Here is a 25,870-nt window from a genome sequence, read left to right as displayed (position 1 = left end):
GTGCACCCTAAATATGTTTGAGCAGAACATTATAAGGTTTTAGCCATCCAATTGTGCACCCAGCAACTTAACCACTTCATTCCTTCTTTGTCAGTTTCACTTTAATAATGTATTTGCCATATTTTATGATCTAGGGCAGAAAAATTGTTGATTGTAGTCATGACAAAGTGCACTCCTGCTACTAGGCAGAATTCATCAAGGCCTTAATCCTGTTTTCTGTTGCATGAGGGAATTTTAGAATTGCAAAGCCACCTTAGAAGCACACCTAATGCTTTACAATTGATTTCTACCTCACAAAAATACCATTTTTTTAATTTTACGTTCTCTTGAATGATGACTAGAATACTCTTTTCTGCCCTATTTGCTTTTCCTACGTGCCGCTGATCTATTCTTTCTTCTCAAAACTGCATTTGAACATCCTCACTATTTATTATTTATCAGGTTTCCATTTACCATTTAACCCTGCAAAAGTTTTGAAGAAAAGTCTAGGAAAGAACCAACCTTCTACAAATTGACTAGGAAGAAACACAAATGCAATGAAATTAAAAACCAAAGATAATCAACAAGAAACAAATCTTGACAAAGGGAACAAAGTTAAGTTTCGTGAGGGTGCAATGATGTGGTTAACAAAACTGCTACCTATCTGTATATAGAAGGAACACTGAGGATCTTGTCAAATTTTTGTCCAACATGGACCACAACAAAGACAAAAATTTACTTAAGAACATATTGTCCAATTGACACAATTGTTTATGGTAGGCCAAAATTTATCCATATGTTTTCCATGAACATCTTGGCAATGTCTTCTATAGAGAACTCTTTTTTGCAGGTCATTAGAATAAACATCTTCACGAACCTATCAACCACAACATATACACAATCATGACCTTGTGTACTCATAGGGAGACCCAACTTGAAATCCATATAAAGAAACAAATTGCCAAGGCTGATCAACAATTGGCACATGCTCTATTTTTTAATGATTGGTTCCAAAATGGCAGACTCTGCAAGAGCTGATGTCACCATGACATAATTTTGGCCAGTAGTACTACTTCTGCATAGCTACCATTGTCTTCTCTATTCCAAAATGATCTACCACCGAATTGCACTGACTAGATCATGTTCTAACACTCCTGAATAGGGACAAGTATGTACCCCATGGGGCATAGGAGTCTATTCTTATAATGGTATTCAAGAACCTGTTGACCAATTGTGAGTTTCTGGTACATGTCATAAAAAGTTAAGATCTCTAAGATATAGTTGGATCCACATAAGTGTGTCATGCCCATGGGAGTAGAGAGCCTTGTTAGAGCTACACTTTTAGGTCACTCAAGAAAATCAACAACACTAATGGTACTTCCTTTCTCAGGCCATAATTTCAGGTAGAACTATTAGAGATATCTCGACCACTTTTGATGTCAATCATCTATAGCTTTCCTTGAGTATGCATGAGCCATAGAGGCTTGTGATTTGTGTAGATGATGGTTTCCTTTCTTTGTATATAATGCTTCCATTACTTAGAAGCTTGGACATAGTGTAAATTTCCTTCTTGTATATTATATGCCTACACTATGTCAAAAAAGGTTTCACCATCGTAAGCAATTGGATGGCCGTGTTGAATGAGAATTGATAAGAGTGCATACTTTAAAGCATTGTATTGATCTCAAAAGACTTGGAAATTGAGAAAAACAAGAACAAGTACAAAATATACCCTCTACTCTAATTGTGCAAATGGTCATTGTTGCACCTCTATCCATATGACTTTGCTTTGGCCCTCCCTTTTGTTGTTTGGATCAAAGTCCATAAAATGTGAGAAACTCCAAGGACAAACCTTCAATAGAAGTTGGCTAGGCTCAAGAAACTCCTATGTTTCGTGAGAGTTTCCAAGATTGACCAACCTATTTAGGTATCACTTAAGCCCTTATACAATTCATGGATCACTTTGCCCTTAGCCAAAACCCATATGCTTTAGTTACAACAGCATATCTCCTAGATAGCAATCTCATCAACAAATCATCTGGCAGAATACTAATCAAATTCCCCTCCCGCCACCTATTACCAATTCTAGTGGAAGGCCTCTCCCTCAATCACCATCAATTGGCTCCAACTCCCCCATCATTAACTATAGGGAACCCATTCTTTATCTTGAAGCATTTCACAATCATTACAAAGATTTGGTCAATAACAACTACTATGCTGCAACCAAACTCTTGCGAAAACCTTTATCAAATATGTTATAGATGGCATAATCAACTTCCAACTCATTCCATCCAAAGCTCAGGCAACCAGTTAACAAATTCCTCCAAGAGTTTCAATCTAGCACCTTATCTAAAAACAACCAAGGAAACTTTAAGAATCTAAACATAAAAAACCACGATTACATCGAACATTGGAAATACCTAACAAACAAAGACAACCACAACTTGGAATGACCATAGCTTATTTAAACTTTTTCTTCTGCCCCAAAAGTCCAATCTCCAATACCAAGTGTGTTCCTTCTCTCTTAGAACCATAAAAGAAGCCTTTGAGAAAGCTAAAAGACAACACCATCTTTGAAAAACTTTTGAACTACTATAGAATGATATAATAGATTGTATGGTTACACATGTAATAAATAATGGATTAGTTATTGTAGGTGATTAATAAGGTTGTCACAAGGTCGTTGTAGCTCCTTAATGAATTGGATGTACCTAGAAGTTTCTTGAATCTATATAACGTGACACTCTCTCCATTAGATGAATGTAAATTCCTCTCAATCTCATTTCTTAAATTTTTACCAACATTGATATCAGAGCTGAACCATGTGGAGGAAGAATGGTTATACATACAACACCAATCATACAAAGTTTGAATAAGTTTAGGAAGAGAGGAAGTTATAAGGTGCAAGGCTCAAATTAAAAAATAAATTGCTGAATTGGCAAAGGTTGAGCTAAACCTATGGGCAAATTGTGGAGAGGAATCACAAATTTGTGAAGAAGAATAACAATTTTTTTTTTAGGCAAGGATTGTGAAAGGTCAACAATCATCACACTAGTAGTTAATTTTGCGACACAATTTGCAATGCCCATATGAAGGGTTTACACAATCTATAGAAGTTATGTATTGCAAATAAAGATAAAGCCAAGCAAATTAAACATTTGCAAGAATCGCAAAGAGTGCATGAGAGTACATACTAGATGGGAATTCTACAAGCCCAAGCAGAAGGGTCATGGATCCGAGGTAAAACAAACAAGACAATTTGTAGTTACAATTTTCACCAAGTAACAGCACACAATTTTTATTAGTCACATGGGAAGAAAATAGGCTTTTTAGGGCATCAAAATGCAAGATATCAAATAGTGTAGGAAAAGAATCAAAAGGGACGAGAAACCAAATTGTGGGCAAAGATAGATAGACACTAGAGCAGAAATTACAATTATTGAAGAGTCTCAGGGCAGTTATATTGTAGTTGCAATTGGGCATTTTGATAACAGAAGTTTATACTTCATATTCTTTTTTAAAAGAAGGGTTCAGTTTATTTCTGAATTTTGGGGTTTTCAAAATTAAATTTTAAGGGATTTAAAGTCTGAAGGAATTTGCAAAATCTAAGGATAAAACAAGTTCTACTTAAATGTCTAAATTACAATATAACTTTCTAGAATCTTGGGAACTTGGTCAACCATATAAAAAAAAAGTAGTTCTAGGGATACACCATCAAAAGAAGACAAATTGTTCACAAGGACCTTCAAAGATTCAAAGATGGGGGATCTACCTTTGATGTATGCTAAGTCTCTAGTGTCTCTAGTTGTTGTCTCCTATGGTTTCTCCTATACACCTTGCAATTACAAACACCTCTTTGTGTAATGTCCCAAATTGGTTTTAACCTCATAAGAATTCCAACAATATAATTTATCCTTTAACAATTAATCATTAATAATTCAAGAGATAATGAACGAAAACATAGATTAGTGAACACGTATATTAGGATAAGCATTATGACTAGCTAACTATCTTATAACCAATCATAACTTTCTTTGGTAGGAATCTCAAAAGGGTGCTAGTAAACCGCCCAACCCAACTAAGCCCGAGAACATGCCACATCCAAATCATGGCAACCTTCCTTTTATCCTACAAGCGGCATGAACGTCCAACTATGACCAGTTCCATCCCTTGGGGTCATCTATTCACCAAGCAACATGAACATCCAACTACGACCAGTTCCATCCCTTGGGGTAATCTATTTGCCTCTTGGCCCACAAGTGGCAGGAACGTCCAACTATGACCAGTTCCATTCCTTGGGGTGGTCTACTTAGTTTGATGGAGCTGGTAAACTACATCTCCCTATCTTATTCCCTCCAACTCACATCTGATTGGTTATGGGGCGATCATACATGTATAAATACATATTATCAATTTATTTGGAGAAATATAATTGAAGAAACATTCTTATTAGACGTTCTTGAATTATATTCCTCTAAATAAATAAATTATATTCGCCAAGCGGCAAGAACATCCAACTATTACCAGAATAAATTACCCCAAGGGCTGGAATTGGTCATAGTTGGACATTCCTGCTGCTTGTGTGATAAAAGGTGAGTTGCCATCATTTGGATGTGGCGTGCTCTCGGGCTTAGTTAAGTTGGGTAGTTTACTAGCACCCTTTTGAGATTCCTACCAAATGAAGTTATGATTGGTTATAAGATAGTTAGCTAGTCATAATGCATATCCTAATATACATGTTCACTAATCTATGTATTTGTTCATTATCTCTTGAATTATTAATGATTAATTGTTGAAGGATAAATTATACTGTTGGAATTGTTATTTTTGTGCACAAACAACCTAAAACCAATTTGGGGACATTACACATTGCAATTGCTTAAGCCAAAAGGGAAGGAATGTGTATATAAGTCAACCCCAAGTATCTCTAAACTGACCTATTTTATTATACACATCAGATTTCTTGTTGTATGTTTGTTACTTTGCTATTCAATTTATTCACATATTGTATACATTTAGCTCTTATCTTATTGTCTTCTATTTAGCCCCTGGTTTAATCACAGTTGATTTCATTGCCCTTCAGTCTTTTTGTCAAATACATTGTACGTTTTCATAACCTATAAAGATTGCTTTTGTATGTGCCCACTTAGATGGTTGTTGGTGTGTCTCCCATTAAATGATGCTTTTTACCGTTTCCCTACTTAGAAGTTGATATTATTAGGGACCATCTTAGTGTAGATTTTTTTTAACAGGTTCAACTTCTTGTTCATGCGGTTTTCAAATATCTACAAGAAATCTTGGTAGATGAGTTATCAACTTTTCCATATGCTTGTTCAAATCAAGGTTTGCTATAGTGAAGGAATAACAAGAAAAAAAAATAGGGATCTCTTTGTCGATCAATCTAGCAATAATTTATATTGCCTCGAGAACACAAAACTGACTTCACGATAGATAATATATTCATGGTGGAGAACTCAGATCTTATCAATAAATATCATGTATAAAGAAAAGGAATAGGTATGATGGTTGGCCATAACAATCTAATGCACATGTACTTGACCGATTATCATAATTTGTCACAATCCTATTTTACTACTTATTTAATAATTTCTTTTTTTTTTGGAAGGGCAAGCGCTTTTGACTAGAGCTATGAACCAGTGAGATCACATGGGAGGACCTCATCTCCATGTCGTGAGCCAAGGCATCCTCGATGAAGCACCTGTACAGCTTGAGAGCACCAATCGTCATTTCCATTGGCCAACAAACAGAGACAAACCATCGATCAAGCCGCTGACAGTGAGAGTCAACATTAAATTTTACCCTACATCTATGCTAGGCCTTCCTCACGGTACACACTACTAGATTGGTCTGTCGGCACTAGCGGGGCGGAGCAAATGTTTTTTCGGGATGGGGGATCTACGGATAGTCACAGTCAGTGGGGAGCGGGATAAACCTCCACCTCACCGTACCGCCCAGCTTGGACAACACGACGTGAAGCTAGGGGGTTTCAACCCCGAGACCTCCACCCGGAGGTGCACAGCCTACAACCGCTGCAATACGGGGACAACCCCTTATTTAATAATTTCATTAATTATTACTTATCAATATTTATTAATGAATATGTTACCTATAAACATCTAATTATAATTAAAATATATTCATTATTAAATATCATACTTTAACGATAATTAAAAAATGATTTTCAATCTCTATATTTTCCTTAAATTCTAAATGTAATAAAATAGGAAATTATATCAACAATTAAATATTATTATTATTTTATTAATTACAAAAATTTAAAAAAAATTAATTAATAGATCATCAAAAGTACTAATTCTAGATTTAAGTTATACTTAATTCATATTTTTGTTTAATAAAGAGAAGATTTATTAAGAAAGCTATCGTATTTTTTTTAAAGAGGAAAGAAAATTTTAAAATAAGGAAACTTCATGAAGAAGATTTTAAATTTTAGATTTAGAATATTTTAAATTGATGATTAAAAGATCGTGTTTTTTCCCATGGGTAAGATAGATTTAAGAAAAGTAAGAATAAGGAAGTAGAAAACAAAGCAATATGCTTTTCCATATAAGGTAGATAAGAAGTTTCTTTTTCATAAAAGAACTAAAAAAAAAAAGATAATCTATGAAAAGTTTTCATGATTATAAAGATATTAATTTTTTCAACTTAGTTTTATTTAATAAAATAAATTGTTTTAAAGTTTTAAGTAAAAAGGTTTTTGATTTTAAATTTAGGAAATAAATATGAGAAGATAAAGTTTTCCACATAAAAGGATAAGGATAAGTAAAGATAGACATTTTTTAAGGATAAAAAATATCTTCTTGGATAAGATAATATGACATGTAATAAAACAATCTAATCCTCTCCTAAGTTGTCTATATAAACAGCGAATTGGTTTTCATTTGGAGGTTGTTATCATTCATTCTTGTGTGCAGCGATAATTATATTCTGGAGAAGATATTGAACATCAGTATTTTGTTTTGGAAAAGAGAAAATAATAGTTTTGTCATTGAAGGAAAGCAAAGTTATTGCCTATGCGAAAGTGAGGTATGAAATTAATTGTCAGTTTGATCTTATCTCTGTTGTGTTGCTTGAATCCTTGAGTTATCATTTCCAAATCATGTATTCACAGTTCATTCATCTATGTTTGGGGTCAAAGTTTCCCTATGGATGTGAGTATAGAGATGCAAAGTATATAACAATAGAGTTCAGCAAGAGCATAAACAAATATCTTCTATTTGACTCCATTCCACAGACAAACTATGGCAAAATCTAGGTATTACAAATACTTTATTTTATACTAGAGCTAAAGATTTATGCTCCTTGATAAGATGGTAGAGACATAATTGTCCATTGAAATGTGATTAACTGTATAATCATAGGACGTGGTAGTATAATTGGCATTGTTATTTGATTTGGCTTTTCCCTTATCATGCTTTGGGAATGGTTCCTTAAAACATCGCATGTTCCTCATTGGAAGTGTGACCATCAACTTCTATGTCGCCCTTGTCAATAAGATCTATGAACTAAAACTTCCACCTTGGCATGAATAAGTATGCATAGTATGAAGTCTATCTCTAGTTGGCTGAAAAGATAAATTATTTATATATATTGAGATAATATTTAAATTATTATCTTAATTTAATGAATTATGTGATAGGATATAAGGATATCTTTAATAAATGAAAACTACCATGCACACCAGGAAGGGCATTATATAGAATTCTCTTGTAGCGGTTAAGAGATTATCTATTATATGCTTCTAGATTAAATAATTTTGGATCATCTTTCCTTTTTTTAAGTAGGTTGGCATGATAGTATGTGATATTCAATTTACTGCTAAGGGTTAAGTAGCTTGAATAAATAAGAAATTATTATATTCAAATACTTCTATTTCTTTGCAATTGAGAGTAGTTAAATCCTTGTGTCGATAAAGACCATAAGTCACATGGCTTGATTCAAATATGAAATGGTATGCTTAGGGTCAAATTAAGAAAAGATTCTTGTTAATAGATAGATTCCTTAGATATTAAGAATCTAGGGATAGGAACTATAATATAAAGAAATTGATTGGTTCGGTCCCTTATATTAATGTCCAAAGGTACTCATAACCAATAATTTATATATTATATTAGTGACAAATGTTGGTGAATTATGGCTATTTCTTGCTTAATTTGGTTATTTGAAGGTTAGCAATATGTAGTATGAATATGATTAACAAAGCTTGAGCTCTTAATAGGTCTTGAAAGGATGTTGACCGCTCATTATCAATGCCTATTAAGGATTATTATTATTTTGTGAATTCAACTACTTACATATCTTAATGACATGACTATTTAACTAGACTTGTGTATAAGCATGGACCGATGCATTTGTATGCACTTCTGTGTTTTTGATTATTTAATTTTAGTTTGTATTAGGGATGAAGTTATCATATGCATATGTGTAGTCTGGTGAGATTCTATGTGGAAAAAGCCTTTTTGGAATTACTAGATATGATGTGCTCTCCTTAAGAATCTCATGTACGCAATTCTTATCTATAGAATAAAGTATGGCTTCAAGAATAGATGCATGGATGCTAAAAGTGTTTTCTCCATGTTGAGATAATTCTTGTTATGCTTACCTATTGGAATAAATGTGATTGAGATGGAATTGGGATATTGAAATGATTTTAGATGGATAAGCAAAATTGTTGCTTTTGTCTTAGTATGCGTTTTATATGCATCTGTGTGCCCATGCAATCATTATACTAGTTTTAGAATGAAGATATACCATATTGCACAATTCCCTTACTCCTACCAGATTTGCATGGTTAGTCTCCCTCGTGCTGGGTCGGGAATTTTTCATGTCATGAAAGATTCTAGGGAAGTGTAACTACTTCGTGGTAGGGCGGATACGCACTCCAACAATGTTCTCACCCATAAGGTGGTCAAGGGAGGCAGATGTCAAAGTTCCTATCAAGGTGGTCTTCATAACTTGACCCCTATGTATTCTTTGTAATTAACCTTGTGGTCCAATGCAAATGAATATGTTCCTTGTGTTTTGCCTTGATCTTACCTTATGTACTCTAACTTTATGTTAAAATATAATTTTTGAATTCTAATCTTGTATATTGGGACACATGGCATTGATATATGCTTGTTTGTGTAATTTTGTGAATTGTGTTATTTTTAAATTATGGAGGTCCTTACTGTTGTCCTCATTTTTGAAAATTCAAAAATGTGACAACCCCTACAAATTTTTGCTTAAAATGTGTTGTTTTTGTTTCCAAGGCACATTTTACGAGGTACGAAACTCACATTTGTTAGTGTCAAATCATTGGGGGGTGTATTTTTCATCATTGTCCAAGTTTAGGTGAGTTTTGGTCTTCATTTTCCTAGCTTTTTGTGCAATTTCGGGTTTCAGAGCAGTCACTGCAGGTTGAAGATTTTACTCTTAAGGCATGCTTCCCGAGGCAAAAATTTTGCTCCTTGGTGAACTGAACTGATCTTCGGTCCATCCTCGAGTCACGTTTCAAGTTTCATCGCGTTTTGAGTTCGTTTGCTATGTTTTTTCTTCAATTTCGGGTTTTTTCTTCCTGACTGCAGATGGGAAATTTTCCTTTGATTGCAAGTTTTAATTTTCTCTTGTTTTAGTGTTGTACCGAAATTTTAAAACAATTACAAGTGCACTTTATTTAAAACTTGTCACTTGTATCTTACTTTTTATTTCCCCCTTGCTTTTTATGTCTTTAAGTCATTGTAGGAACTTTTTGGACAAATTACAAATGAATTTAAAATCATAAGAACTTGTAATTTCTTTTAAAAGTTCCTACTTAAGTGAATTTTAGATGTGAAAGGGATTTTATCTCCCTATTACAAGTCTTATTGTCAAAGTCAGTTTAAACTTGTAAAGGGGATTTTATTTCCCTATTACAAGTTATTTGGACATGTCTTTTTGTTCTTTCTTCCCTAAAACCCGAATTTGCCAAAGGAAGAGAAAAGTGAAGTAATTAAAAATTGCAATGGGGTTTCTAAAACCCGATTGCATCTTTTTTGAAGGCATTTGCTACTTGTATTTGCAAATGAAGAACCCGACCTGCACATTTGCTCCCACAAATCCGTTTTTTGTGGCTTTCTTCCGCAAAAGTCGTCCAACATTCATGCAAAATCGTTGGGAATCAATGAAGGTTGCCACATTTTTCACCAAAAACAGTTTTGGCAAACACATTTTGCATTTGTGAAGGCATTTTTGAAGATGTTGAAGACGTTTTTGAATCCGTTTTTGGCTCACGTTTTGGCCACATTTTGCATTACATTCAAATCGTAGTGTTTGGCACTTAATACTTAGTGTTTGCATTCAAGAAGAACACGTTTTCTTCAAACGTTTTCTGCTAAATGTGCCCTACATTCATACCGGTTGTTGAGCCTTGGATTCTGGATGTGAAAGAGGTTGCATTAATAATGTTTAAATTCTGGTTTTTACTTGTTCTTCCCAATGGATAAGTTCTTTGAATGCAATTCGTAAATTTTGCATGATTTTCCCCTCTTTCAGATTTTTCCCATTCATTTGATTTCGGGTTTTACAAATCTGATTACAAGTTGAACTTTTTCCCTTTTTCCAAGTTGTCAAGCTGAAAATATCCCTTCCCATACATGTACATGGTCATCCAAATTTGCCATCTTCACCTTCATGTCAAAATCCCTTTCTCCCCATTTCACTCTTTCCATTTTCACCTCCATTCATTTTTCTCACTTAAAGTCTACTTGCAATCAAAATTTTAAAACCCGATTTGTAATGTCTACTTCTCAATGATGTGCTTTCAGTGGTCCATTGGCCTATTCTGGAGACCCGTAGGCTATGTGGGATGGAGAATTAGGGTTTCAAATGTTGGTGAAGTGAAATCTTACTATTTTTAGTAAGTTAGGGTTTGGCTGTTTGGATAATGCTGTCTTACTGAGCTTTCCAAGCTCTGTCTCTGGGTGCAAAGATCATGCTTTTCGGAGGAGTAATTCATGACTTACTATTTTTAGTAAGTGGCAATATAGAGTATTTCTATTTTTGGCAATGGACAGGGTCCTAATCCTGCAGTAGTTCTATGGTCTTCTTTACTCCGCTTCATCCTGGTTTTGTTGATGACCAGTATGGGAGTCATAAGTGATTTAATTAAATATTTTTTCCTTATTCTAAAGTTTAATATTTAAATATTTGTATTTACTGATTAAATCTATTGAGGATGACTTAAGGAAAAATAATTATCTTATAATGATGTGTTATTTTCCTAAGTCAATGGCGTAATTTTTTGTGGCAATTTGGAATGATGAAACATCTCATGTTTTATATTTTTATGTTGCAAAAACGTCACCAAAGGTAAAGTTTGAACTTTGCCTAGGAAGAAGGGAAGTGGGTGCCATGTTGGGTGGAGACTAGAAATGAAATGAAAGGATTTTGAGTTGAGTTTGGGCACCATTTGCATTTGAATTTGGGGGAGCATGAAGTTATAAATATGAGCCTTGGGCTCTCATTTTGGTATCTTGAAAAATTGCATCGTTATGCTGTCGGATTGGCGTATGAACTTGAAGATTCGGAGTGTGGATCCCTAGTATTACCAGTTTCGTACTTGAGACATAGTACCTAGCTGAGTGGTGTATTCTTGTGACATTTTCAATGCATGTTTTCAGTATTTTGGAGTGTGGTGTGTTTTCTAGAGTTGCTGGTTTCCTGTGGCTGAAGCAAGTTTTCGATCATACCTCCCTACCTGAGCGACTGGTCATTCTGGGTATTGGCTCAAACCTTCTTTATGCTATTGGCGATATATCTTGTCAGTTTGCGGCACCTCATTTGGAGTTTTAGATTTTATAATGCAAATCGAAATTATCTAGCAAGGCGTGGGTTTTGGTGAGTGCATTGGGATGCGTGTAGGGTGTTCTGGGGTGTTTGGTAGCTCTTCTTGGTTTGTTCTTAGTTGCTGCTTGTCTAGTGTTAGTTTGGGAATGATTTGGGGTGAATTGAAGGAGATTTGAGTGAGTTATGAGCAATTTAGTGAATTTATGTGTTGTTGGTTATGCATTTCCAGCGTGCTATTTTTAGGTGTCGAGTTAGTTTGATGATAATTATCTCATGTGTTCAGCATTATACTTCTACTCTATCTTTCCTCTCTATTGTAAGGTTAAGTAGTAGTACTACTAACCGTTTCCGGATTGTACTCTTCATATCCCGCTGAAAAGTGGAAGAGGCTGGCTCGCAACCTATATCTGATATTTTGTAATTCAGTCCTCCCGCTGCATAAGCGGTTGAGTGATATTGGTTGTAATGATCCTCCTGTTGCATAAGCGGTGGAGTTGAGTTGTTTTGTAATTCAGTCCTCCCGCTGAAATATTGCGGTAGAGTGATTTGTGTTTGAAATATTGTTCTCTTGGTTGGTTTACCGCCAAGTTCCTTGCTTTCCCACTGGATAAGCGGAAGGGGCTGGCTTGCCGCCCGTTATTGTATTTCAGCAGTTCAGCAGTTTATCTCTAACAATCCCCTGTTACCGTATGCTCTCACCCTCCCAATCTGGGCTCTCAGTGATCAGAAAGTGTAGGGTTCCTTCCAGTTGTTTGGATTTCATTATTCTAACCCTAACGGGTGATTGGTGTGATTGTGATATTGCTTTGAAAAATTAAAAAAAATAGTGGCAATATTACACGATTGCTGTTCTGTATTCACTTTCAGTTAGCCATCCACCACCCAAAATTGGTCAAAATGCACTCATAAAACACTTGAAAATGAGTTTTAAAGGTCCAATTACAAGTGCAGTTACCCATTACACATATGAAGTTGCATGTTTGTTCTCCACAATTGCAAGTTGATGCTCTTGTTTTTCCGCACATGTAATGCAACTTCCAGAACCCGAAATTCACTTGTGAGCCCATTTTTGCATCAATTTATCCCTTCCCTTGTCAGTCTTGTTTGCACACACGATCTACCAAATCAATGGATTAAGGCATCGGCCTTATTTTGCAAGCAGATTTCAAGATTGGAGGATGATACAAAGAAGAGATACAACAACAATTCATGGTTGAGAGCATAGAATGCTTTCAATACAGAGATAGGTTTCTTACTTCAGCCTTGCAAAGAACTTCCCTCCTGAAAAGCCAGTGCTACCCCAAGCAAGAAGATAAAATTTAAGTTCGTTGGCCAAGGACACAAAGCTCATGAAGGATGCAAATTCCCGTTCCGATTCAAGATGTCTTCACCAATCCAGAATACTTCAAGTTCTAGCATCCTAAAGCGGCATGAAGATTATCACAGACAAAGGATGATGCAGTTGGAGTCGTGTCTTTGGACACTTAGATTAATTATGCATTTGTAATTTGTTTTGACAAGTTAGATGTAATGTCAAAATTGTAATTGCAAGTGTCACTTTTACTTGCATTTTGTAAAATGTAATTACATGTAAAGCAACTACAAGTTGAGTTGAATTACGACTGTAGTTGGAATAAGTCATGGTGGTTGAAAGAATTTCTCAAGTTAGTTGGGATCCTCCCACCTTTTTCTCAAGCCTCCTCTCCTATAAATACTTGAGGGGATCTATTGTAATTTATATCTTTTGGCAATGCAACAAAATTCTGCCAGTTTGTATGTGCACTCTAAGACTTTGAGCTTAGATGTAAATCAGATTGCTTTCAATAAAAGAGGCAAGTTGTGTTGAGACTTTGTGCCAATTCAAGTTATTATGTCGTTTGTAACGACATTTTCTAAAATTGATTGTGATTTTTGTTCTATTGTTCAAGAGGGATTTAAATTCAATCTTGCAGACTTTGAGCTGCTAATTGTATTTAGAGTTATATGTTTGGTTTTCAAATTTGGTCTTGTAGACTTTGAGTTGTTTATCATATTTAAAGCTAGTGTGGAAAGCTCAAGTGGGAAGATAGCTTGTACACTTTGTGTTCCTTCTATATTTAAGACTTGTGCATGTAAGGTGTAGTGCATCATCTAGTTAGACTTTGAGCTGCCACATATTGTGCTTGGTTATCAAAAAATCATCTAAAACGGTTGATAGGAGAATAGATAGTTGAAGACTTTGAGCTTTCTTTCTGTTTTACCGTCCCAAAAAGTGTTGACGTGGCTAAAGTCGCATTGCTGCAAACTCCATCCGGCCAACGCAAAATAGAATGTACTCGCTGAGTACCCTATCCTCTCTTGAGATAAGGAAATCCCTAATGCTGTTTTTCGTTTGATCAAAGGGGACAACCTCAAAGTTTCGATTGTCAGGTCTTGACTGCGGAATTACTCAATGGTTTGATGTGTTCGTGCTAGAAACACAAGGGGACTTACGGTAAAATAGGCAATTGCTAGATGAGTTCCCTAAAACTTTAACGGTCTCGTTATCGATTGGGTTTCAGTTGCATGATACTGTTTTCGGCAGGACTGCAGATTCTTCTTAGTAAAAAAAAGGAAAAAGAGGGATAGGGAAAGAGAGGTACAGAAAGTCTAAATTATTTAACTAGGATAGCATATTCAAAAAACAGACAGACACCTCCAAATAACTAGATTAAACATTACCAGTCATTTAAGCACAGTACTTGTATGAATCTAGTGCGATCTTCAAGGGAAAATTGAGTTTTCATGCTATCAAATACAACATCAGAACTTTAACATTCATTCAGTGAGTATTCAATAACCGAACTAAGCATATGAAAGGTTCAGATTAACCATGCAGAAGGAAAGACAATCAGTCATCCCCTAATGGTATGAACAGCGAGGATTCTATCAGATGTTTATCTAGAAAATGCTATAGAGAAATCAAAGAAACATAACTGAAAATTCTAAATTAATGAAGAAGGAGACCATGCACTTACAAGGAAACTTGAAACAGTCTTAACTTTACATTAAATCCTGTAAATTTCGCCAGAGCTTCAGCAACAATCCATGAACTTCTTACAAAATGAGGGAAAACCAATCCCCTTAAATAGGCTTCAAAAATAGATGAATGGCCAAGATCTAATCTAAACAAGTGGCCCAGATTCATCCATACAAAAGAGTACCCATACCCATAAATGGAGGGTAAATATCAGCAACTACCCCAAAGGGAGCAATAACTACCCAAAAAGGTAATTAAAACTTATCCAAAATAATTCAAAAAGGTGCACACAAATAAAGTTTACATTTACAGTTGACTTGGAAGTCAAATATGACCCTTTGGCCAAAAAGTACACTTTTCAAAATTCAAAAGAAAAAAGCACTTTAGGAAAGCACTTTCTCTTTTCCAGTTTCATATCCCTTTACCAAAAATTGATCCTCTCCATGCAAATATTCTTGCCACAGGTCTCGACCTGCTGCACGTTCCTTACAAACATATTCCTGGAACCTGATGCACAATTGGAATAGCAAACTGAATGGAGGCATAGGAGGATGACGAATTTTATACTGCATGCCTTCAAGGTATTGGTCTACGTGCTTCAAACCATCTTTCCAGCTGGAACGATTATGCTCGAAGCACAACATGTCTGAATAGAATTGACCAGCAAAACTTAGCTCCTTAGCGGAATAGGTGATCCTATCCGTCTCCAGTCTTTCCTCCCAGTCCGGCTGTATCACATCATCGGACAGGTCATTTCGCCACCCTCAAACCATTGATCGGAGGATCCTCTTGCCGAGTTATTGCATGCCTTTCAGAATTGCCTCGCATGCATCGTGTTCTTTATCAATGATTTCTCTTGTGTCATTCTTCATGGTGATAGTCCAGTACCACTCTTTGAAAACGCCGATATCATGGAGGTGCAAGATGTCGGAGAGTGTAGGGATCTGTGCTTGGGTCCAAAAGAGAGCTCTTACGAGGGGAAGAGTTGTGGCAGCCACTTCATGAATTCTGAGGGATTCCCTTTTTACCTCTAATAGCCTAACCAGAGTGGTCTCTCAATGGTGGGCCATTTTTTTTACTTCTTCAAGGATTCGTTCTCCCCTTCCTTTGATGCCTTGTATCCATTCCCTGACGGCCTTTGCAGTATCCCGTACTCCTTCAAATTCCGTCGTGGTCCTCTGTGCCAATGCTGTCGGGAGAATATGGGACTCAGGGGCATTATGCAATGGTCTCAGGAGTTGGTCAATGTACCCCTCGGCTTGCTCAGCACGAGCTTGATACATGCTCTTTTCAGCTGTTATCTCTTCAAGTTGCCTAAGTATGTTCTGTACTGAATCCCTGAATTCCTCCTTTTCTTGTTCCTTAGTGGCTCGTTTGATGGGAACAGTCGTGATGCTATAATCAGCCAGTGTAATCTGATCTGCTGGCTTGTCTACAGGCGGGGTGGCGATGTGAAGAATACGGTTCCTTTGCTCATCTTTGGTTATTCTGGAATATGCCTTGGGCTTTTTCTTCCCCTTGGCTTTAGCTTGGTCTATGCGTGAGAAGATGTCCTCCAAATCGATGGGTGGCTTGGTGGCGGCCTTGCACTGAGCTCAGGCAATTAACCATTCTTGAGGTACAGTCTGGGCTGATGCTATGGTTAAATTTGCACTCTGTTCTTTGATGTTCTCAGCCATGTCATCACAAATTTGCAGTTGTTCCGTTACAAGAGGAGTAGAGGAAGTGTCAAGTTCCTTGCTCGCAGCCGAATTTTCTCCCACTTCACTGAACAATTGTCTGGTGCCTTCGTGTGATGGTTGTTCTTCAGTCTTTTTAGGCCCGCTGGTATCATCTGTCTTTTGCTCTCCTTCAACAGTGGAGTCATCCTTGGTAGTATTATGGAGCAGCAATTCATGGCGGCTCTGTTGGGTGGGTTCATGCACGTCGACCCCTTGAGTGGATAGAATCTCTCCTTCCTCAATTTGATTATCTGGTTCGGCTGATCCAATGGCTCTTAACTCGACGTCCAACATGTCGGGTGCAGGAGGATCGTCAACTCCAAATGCATCAATATCACTCTAGGAAGGCGGAGCAGATATATAATCTAGTTCAACTATGTCATCGGATGAACTAGGGCCCTTTGACGATGAAGTGACCTCTGGTCTCCTAATGGGGATCTTTTCCCTTCTTGTTCTTTTGGATGTCCAGGTTCCTCTACTGGCCTTAGCCTTCTTCCTTTTCTCAGGCTTTTCAATCTCTTCCTTAGGTGCACTGGAAGTTCCCTCATCTTCAGAGGACTGAGAATCAAGGTTACCCATCAAGTGGTAAGTGAGCTGGACTCCCTCATGTATTAGTCGCTCAATCTGCTGGTGCAACCATTGGTCAATATATCTTCCTGGGGCTGCCATAACCGTCTCAAAATCAGTGATCGAGTCTTGCGACCAATCGATGCCTGGCAAAAGATGCCTTACTGCCTCAAATTCCTGGACTTGCAGGCAATTTCCTGAATCTGTGAGTTGATCTAGGACCCGGCGCTATTCAAAGAGTCGCATTTGCTGCACACTCAGCCTTGAATATTCGCGCCTTCGGACCTCATAGTTGTCAGAGCAGTTCTTCCAATAATCTTCAACTGATTCTTTTGCTTTGTATCGGCTGCCATAGGCCCTCTTTGCCAGATTGTCGTGATCAAAGCATTTCCTTGGAAAATGCTCCTATAGGCCATAGGAGGCCAGCTCTGCAAAGGATTCCTCTGCCTGGGATGGGTTCTTTAGATGGACATCCTGGTTGCCTATAATCATGGGGAATGCGAATCCAGCCTGCTTCTTGTCCCTGAGTAAGCTGCCTGCCGGACGTGACTGCCTTGCGACCTCTAGAAGAACTATCTTGTCGGTTGGGTACCGTGGAAGTTGGAGAGGGGCACCCTCAAAGCCAGCTATCCGGATGTAGGAGAACCTTGGGAATTGGATGAACCAGGCCCCATATCTCTGTATTAGAATAGTAGCTTGCTCTGAGAGCCTTATGTGTAATCCTCCCTGCATTAGCCTGACCAGGCGCATTGTGAAGGCGTCATTGACGCGCTCATACTGACCAATTGCATAGGCAGGGTTGTTCTTTTCTCTTTGAGCTATGTCCTGATAGTGTAGTTGTGGGTAACAATCATATGCCTTCACCTGATCAGGCCCATTCCCAATTTCACCTTTCATGATCAAACCCTGCAGCGGCTGGTTCCTGGAGAACATGTAGACCAAATAGGAAGTCATAGTGAAGTATTTCTTTGTCTCAAGTTTGATCAGCTGAGTGTGGATGTTGTCGCTTATGATCTGAGCCCAGTCAAACTTGGACTTCCCAGTGAAGACTTGCTCTGTGAAGTAAAACATCCATTCTTTGAAGTAATTGGATTAGGGAAGTCCCACAATCCTGCTGAGCAATGTGACCATGTCCCCATGCTCGTTGTGGAAGTCGCTTCTAGGGGTCTTTTTCCCAATCCTGACGCTTGGAGGTCTTCTCTCCTTGTACCACTTTTCATTTATCAGTGTTCTGCATCTGGCGGGATTCATATCATATGCCCCCTGCGCTTCATCTATAGTCGTGGTTGTGGGATTGTTCGGGAAGGGAATGTCAAATGTGTCGCCAATGGCTTTAGGGGTGAAGCTAGTGAGGACCATGTCCTCGAGGAGCACCAATCTGGAACCTGGCTGGTAATGTCAGGCAGCCTCTACTACTAACTCATAGTTTTGCACTGTCGGGGGAAATCCTGCCGCTTGGGCGATGCCACTTTCCATCATCTGCCTAGGCCTTCCATAAGCGTTCGAAGAGAAGACTCAATTTCTGAATACTTGGATATCAATATGGCCCAGGTCAATATCACCGACATTGTCCCAGACACTCTGAACTTTTGACTCCCTCATTCCCCCTCTCTGATACTGATACTTCATCCTTTTGACTCTGCGAGGGATATCTGACTTGGATGCTCGTGATGTCTCGGCTGCAGCAGGCGTCTTTGATGATTCTACCGCCGATTTAGGCATTTATCCTACACAGCCGGATGCGGATTACGATGCGATTTATAAAGGAAGTACAGCGGGTTAGATAAAGGATATGCCAGCATACAAGGATTAATTTGAAAAACCAAATTGAAAGAACAGCATGACATCTTTAGCTAAAAGCTTGATTGATTTAAACATGAATATTTATGAAGCTTTTCGATTGCGAATTTATACTTAAGCATTAATTTCAAAATGGACAAAGCTTGAGAAATTTCCAAAGTCTGAAAATGCGTTTTCTAGCTGATTCCTAGGAACAGGCTGATCTAATTGCTTTGAATGACGCCCTATAAACGGAAAAAGATGCGGTTTCGGATTTAACGGGTATAATTCATTTTGCACATACATCTATCCGATTTTGCAAATATTTCGAATGATTGAGAGAGGTGAAGCACACTTACTTGGCGAAAATGAATGGCGCAAATCCGCACAACTTGCAAATTTGAATGGGAGAATTCTGCAATTTTGAATTTTTTACGGTTAACTCCCTATTCTAGATTTTTGTGCCTAAAATTTGGAGAGAGAAGTGCGGTTTTAGAAATTTAGAACTTAGCGATTTTTACCTGGGCAGGAACTGCTGATTTACCTCCTGTGTTGAAAGTGGGGGTTTTTGCGATGTTTTTTCAGAACTCTATCTCTACGTTTTTCGCAATGGCGTTAAAAATGGGGTCTATGGCATTTCCGCAAGGTTTTACATTTCGCAATTTTCGCTTCACGCAAACTTCGGCGAATTGAAAGTGATTGCAAGGTCTTTTAAAACTCCGCGATCTTCCTATGGATGCCGAACTTCGGGGATTGGGGGCTTTCTGCAAGCTACGTAACCTTGCGACTTCACCTGTATGGCGCGATTTCGGGGTTTGAAGGCTCTTGGAAACTTTTTAAACTCTTTCGCACTTTTACCTCATAATGCGATTTCGGCATTTAGGTGTATTTTTCAAAGTTTTAAACTTTCAACTTCTAGCTTTTACCCTTTAACATGCGAATTTCAGCTTTTTGGGAGGAGTTTGTCAAGTTAAAAACATTTCGCAGTATTCACCCTTTTCGGCATTTTTAGGGTGCTTTGCAAACTTTATTCTTTTCGCACTTTTACCCTTATTGTGCGAATTTCGGCATTTGGATTGCTATTTCAAACTTTTTATTTCTTTCAGTCTTCCTCCATAATGCGATTTTCAGACTTTTGAGGCATTTTGCCAACTTTTACCTTTTCACATTTTCACTTAAAAGTCCGAGGGGCATTCCCGCAAGGTTTTACATTTCGCGATTTCACAATTGCCCTCACGCAAACTTCGGTAAACTTGGAGAGTTTTGCGAGTTTCTTCTTTCACGCACTTTTCCTTGTATGGCGAATTTCGGACTTTTGAAGGAGTTTGCAAGTTTGAACCTTAATACCTTTCTATCATTTCTCCTCCAAATAGCGCTTTTCGGCACTTTGAAGTATTTTTTAAACCTTTCGAAATCTTTACCTATCACTTGGATCTCGATTTTCAGCGTTTGATGACACTTTGTCAACTTCGGAGTTTTCAAGTGCTTTGCCAACTTCGGACCTTTTGGTCATTTTGTCAATTTCGGACCCTTTTGGTCATTTTGAAAACTTCGGACCTTTTGGTCATTTTGAAAACTTCGGACCTTTTGTGCATTTTGTCAAATTTCGGACCTTTTGGTCATTTTGAAAACTTTATCATTTTAACAATTTACCCCCATATGGCGAATTTCGGGGTTTCTGCTCATTTTGCAAACTTTTAAAATCTATTGTGTTTTCACTAAAAAGTGCGAGTTTCGGCACTTGGGTGAGTTTTGTCAATTTTGGCACTTTGGGGCACTTTAAGGCTTTCGCCCCCTTTTACCTTTCAGCTAGCAAAAATCGCTATTCTCACAAATCCTACAAACTTCTAAAACATCATGTAATCTCTCCCTTTTAGTGCGAACTTTAGGATACGGAGGAGGTTTTTTGAAAATTTACACCTCTGCACCCTCTTATCTCTCTTATGTCCTTATGCGAGAATCGGCGTCTTTGGGTCCTCATGCGACCTTCAGACGCTTTATCCTTTACTTGGCGAATTTCGCCAGTCTCTATCATCCCACGCCTATCTAAGGCGATTTTACAAGCTTAGACAATCTCCTGGAATTTTCACGCCTGAAGGCTCAACTGACCTCATGGATTCACAGGGTCCTCTATTGAACATCATCATCTTACGGGCTGATCACGGGCCCGCTCAAAAGGACGCGAGATACTCTACGCGGAACTCAACAGGGCGAAGACAGAAAGGCCCAAAAAAGGAAAGGGGACCCTGTCGGCGGCAGGGAGCATGTGCAACGCACAACAGGAAGTGATGGAGGTCTTTGTGCCTTCATGGAAACTTTCCTTCCCTTTATGTTCCAAAAATTCTACAAAAAGTCTCATTTCTGTATTTGTTGTTATTTATTTCCAATTGCTATTGCTTTTCTGTGAAGAGAAAAGAGTATAGTATTTCTTGAAAGAAGAAAGACTGTTGTCTCACCCATATTAGATTAGTTTAGTTTGTAGATAGGGGGACCCTTCCCTAAATTAGGAGAGTATCATACTCACACACTGTGGTTGAAACCACAATTTTGCACATTCCCCAGGTGTACAAAATTTTTAACCAACACTTACATAATTGAAGACTGAATTAATCACATAAAGGACTTTGTATCATTTCCTTTATCACTGAATTGTCCTAGGAATGGTAGTATATGATAACAACTTATGTAATGACTTAACATTACTACACCTCTCAAAGAAACAATTGTAAATTCGCAACGAGAACTAGACAAGCTCTTGTTTCTAATGAACATATCATAACATTACAATTATGAGAAGCAATATGAGTATTCACAACCCTAGCAAGCAATCGAATCTCTACCAGTCTCACTAATTGACACCTCTAAAACGCCAAAAATATGTTAATAATTTGAAGGTTAACACTCCAAATGTAAGAAAAGAAAAACCAGAGATATGGAAGTCTTCTTTCAATTTGAATTGATATCCATTGATCAAAAACATAAAGTGGCTCAAACTGTGGTAGGAAAGAGAAATGCATTAGAGTAATGGAAGTTTATTTAACTGGATAAACGACAATTTCTCTCCATAATAATGGGCACTGCATCAAAGTATATAAATTCTAGAGCATATAAATCAGCTTCTGTTTTGCTCCCTCTTACTATTGTCTCTAGTTGTATTTCCAACAAGTCACATTGACCTATTTTAGTCACTTTCTCTTTTTATTTCTTTCTTCATTCTTGGAGGTTTAGATTGAAAGTAGATATAAAGCATCCACCTATCAATTTGATTCAAAATCATTATTCATTCTTTACTATTTAATATTTCATCCCTTCAAAACACTGCAAGCTGGGTTTACAATGCTAGAACTACAGAGTGAATGGAAGTCTTTTTTGAATGTTCAATTTCGTTTATTCCGACAAAGTGGAAGGCACTAACCTTGAAAGAATCGATTGTTCCATCTGCATACAAAATGCTAGAAAGCAACCCTTTGGTTTCAAGTTCTCCATTATTCATTGGTACTACATACCTATGCAAAAATAAAACTCATTAACAAGAATGCTTAAATATCATTTCACAAAGTGAACCAAGGCCAATGCATGTGAATTCTGCCACTTCAATTTTTATTTTTTAAAATGTTATGCTATTACAATTTGAATTCAATGCTTTGAATTCAAGGGTATAAAATATGCATACCTTGCTTTCAATAATCGTGCCAATTCAACTGCGTCTTCTTGCCCAGAAACAAGAGTAAAGGCAGGGAGTAATTGTTTGATTACTGGAGTTATAACAACATCTGCATATTCTTCTTCTAGTAAAAACTTGTTATAAACACAATGAGGCTCATAATATAATGTGAACTTTGGATCTTGTGCCTGTATAAAGTACCTGCAAGATAAAGCATAACACGCCATTATGCTAAACATGACTCAGAAAGCTGTACATATATATTTATCACAGAGAAATAACAATGATTCCATGAAAGTCACTATTATTAAAGAAATCCAAAGGTAAAAGAATTCCGATCACTCTTATTTACAAAGCCATTATTCATTCCCTTGTAATGCAACTAAGTAAATGCAATGGAATATGTAAAACATGTTATAATTCCATTTTGACAATGGCTTTTTTTAGGAGATCAATGATGGTTTTTTACATTGATGTTACAGAAAAACCATTCTCAACCACAAGTCTTATCAGAATTTATTAAAAGGTAAAAATGCCTAGCTGGTCAAAATTTGTGTGGACAAAATGAAGCCTGTATCAAATAAGGAATTCATCATTCTAGTATTTATTTAGTAGCATGAGAATATGATTTTAAGGGAATTATTTTAAAAACAACATTGCTTTAAGATATTCTCATGCTACTAAAAAAATTCTTCCTTATACGGCTTAATCATAAAGCTTGCAATATCATTAGTTGCCAAAAGGAAACAATGTAAAAGATGCACGGTATTTCACAAGAGTTAATCGTTCTAGGGTTTTCTACAACAAAATTGTCCAAACATTTACTGATACCACATTGATGCTCATGGAGAACACAAAAAGGGATTTAACCTTTGAGTTTTGATGAACTTTGAAGGATTCAACTAAAAACCTTATCATCTCACTTATAGTTATAACCAAATACCATCATTACTATATAAAATGATGGAAGAATGTATCAATGCTAAAAATTGAATAAGTACAATTGGTAGTTCTATTGGTTAGAATTCTAATTATTATTTTTTGGTCGGTGAATTACGGTCTGGGGAACCGCTCCCTTTAACCTAAAAAGGAAGATTAAAAAGAATAGCAGTGCATCAGATCTACAAACAGGAATGCACTACAAGTAAAAAAGCTACTAAAAAATCAAAAGAAAAAAGCCCATGATGTTTCTGCCAGACCCAATTTTAAGACATTTTGACTAATTTGACATGAGATTAAAGATGCACACTATGTGAAACTAAATCCTTTTTGGTTGAATCTTTATTTTATTTTTGCACAATTGTCCATCATTTGTTTGTACTTTCATCAACAAGAGTAGTTCAGGGATGTAATGTCCCCTTCCCAAGAGTAGTCGAAAAGATCCATTTAGCCAATTTAATTCCCATAGGTTAATTTCAAGATATTAGGGAATAAATTAAAATTAATTAATTGAAGTTGTCCAATAAAGTTAAATTTATGGATAACTTTAATTGATTTGATAAAGTGATTTAAGTGAAATTAAAGAGGAAATATTAAAAGTCACTTTATTAATGTGCTTTAATGAATTATTTTAAGCAGGAATTTGAAAAGCCCTTCAGGAATGTGCTAAGGGAAATATAAAAAGAGGATTTGAGAGCTCATTTGGTATGCTTATTATTTTTTTTCTATTGTAGATCTTTGAGCTTACGCATGAGAAAACCCTAGGACGGAAACCCTAAGGCAAATTGGTTTTACTAGTGAAAGGTCTACCCTCACTGATTGTAGGTGGAACTACATAGGTTTCACATTTGGATAGAGTGAGCAAAGATTCATAAATTGTTGTCTTGCAAGCAAGACAATTTCTATGAGTATTCGACAGGAGTTTTGAGTAAATGATGCACATCTCATTGTGATGCTGGGCAATATCGATGGCCTATTGAGGTGTGGATATTTGACAGAGTTTGCAGGATGTGGGACGTGGGACCTTCTTATTGTTAGGCGCTATCAATACTGATGGATAAAACCTCATTGGCTGGGTGTGAATCATGTTATTAATGGCATGAGGGATTGCTTGTGGTGTGGCATGAGACCGTGGAAGCAGGTCGATAGGCTTGGGTCAGCCAATTGTAATGTTTCGAAAGTTTTTTTTATTAGCTTCCCTTCCTAGCATAAGTCATGGTTGTTGCAGGGTCACAGGCTCATTTGACTAGGCATTAGGTGGATAAAGGTGGTGCAAACTGATAAAAGGCTGGCGTGGAGGGTTTGACAAACCCTAATACTCCTTGGCGCGTGGATTTTGGGGATGAAATACCCCTGGCACAAAACAAAATTCATTTGTTGTTTATTCCTTGGTGAAATGTTGATATTAAATGAGTGGGTAGCTCTTTCAAGAGGTTGAGTATTGTTGTTCTTGAGGTCAGAACCTTGTATATATAATTTCTCTATAATCTGTCCATGTTTCAGTATTTTATGGGATGAAAATATTGATGTTATCAATTAGTGCATCTATTTTCTGTTTGTTAATGAATGCCAAATGGTTATGGGAAAACATTGCAATATAAAACAAATCAACCAAGTATCATAAACCTACTATTAGAAAACTATATGGGGACTCTTTGACAGAATGCTCATATAATAAACATTGGAAGGAAAAGTGTAAATTTTTGGTGTAGAATCTGGCACGAGTCTTCACAACGGTATCAAAGCAAGTGATATTGCCAGCCTGGAGGGTTAAGTGGCAAGTTAATGTCTAAAACTAATTCATGAATCCTAAGGATACAAAATTTATCACTTAGAGTAGGAGAAGAGAACATTTTCTTAGTTCAGATTCCAAAGAAGAAGTATGGGTGATAGACATGAATAGCAGAATCCTAGTACCATGGAGATTTTAAATGATTTGGCTACAAGTCAGCAGCACTTGGTTCAACTTATGACTCAAATGATGCAAACAATGAATAACAAAAATCAAGGTGATCATGGGAATAATGCCAACAATGATAATAATGGAAATAATGGGAATAATTACAATATTGGGAGTAATGACAACCATGGAGGGGGGAGTAACACTAATATTTCAGTAAACAACTCCAGCACAGCCAGCAAAACTACCCCTAGACCTTTACTGCCTAAATTCTTGGAAGCACTGCCAAGAGAACAAGTAGGACAGCAAGAAGATGGTCAAGATTGGGCAGATTATTTAAGGGACTATCAAACCTTGGTGGATGAATTTCATGTAGCTATGTCCTTAGCTGATTTTCATCAGGTCAAGTACAGAAACAGACCAAGAGGAGATAGGGGGCATAAGTTCAATTAGGATTTGCAGCATATGGTAGGCAAGTT

General features: G+C 37.0%; 1 protein-coding gene across 6 annotated transcripts in view; it reads right to left on the bottom strand.

The window, feature by feature from the left end:
• The window catches only part of LOC131064629 (uncharacterized), a 171,245-nt gene that overhangs the window by 44,461 nt on the left and 100,914 nt on the right, over positions 1-25,870 (bottom strand). For all 6 annotated transcript variants that reach the window (XM_057998825.2, XM_057998834.2, XM_057998853.2 and 3 more), the window contains 2 exons: positions 22,562-22,753; positions 22,304-22,394 (listed from right to left, as the gene is read on the bottom strand). In XM_057998825.2, the coding sequence (XP_057854808.1) occupies positions 22,304-22,394; positions 22,562-22,753 (283 nt within the window). The remainder of the gene's footprint in view (positions 1-22,303; positions 22,395-22,561; positions 22,754-25,870) is intronic.

This window comes from Cryptomeria japonica, chromosome 1 (genome assembly GCF_030272615.1).
Source record: "Cryptomeria japonica chromosome 1, Sugi_1.0, whole genome shotgun sequence".
NCBI classification, from domain to species: Eukaryota; Viridiplantae; Streptophyta; class Pinopsida; order Cupressales; family Cupressaceae; genus Cryptomeria; species Cryptomeria japonica.
Note: the sequence above shows the minus strand (reverse complement) of the source record. Positions and strands in the feature narration are given on the sequence as shown.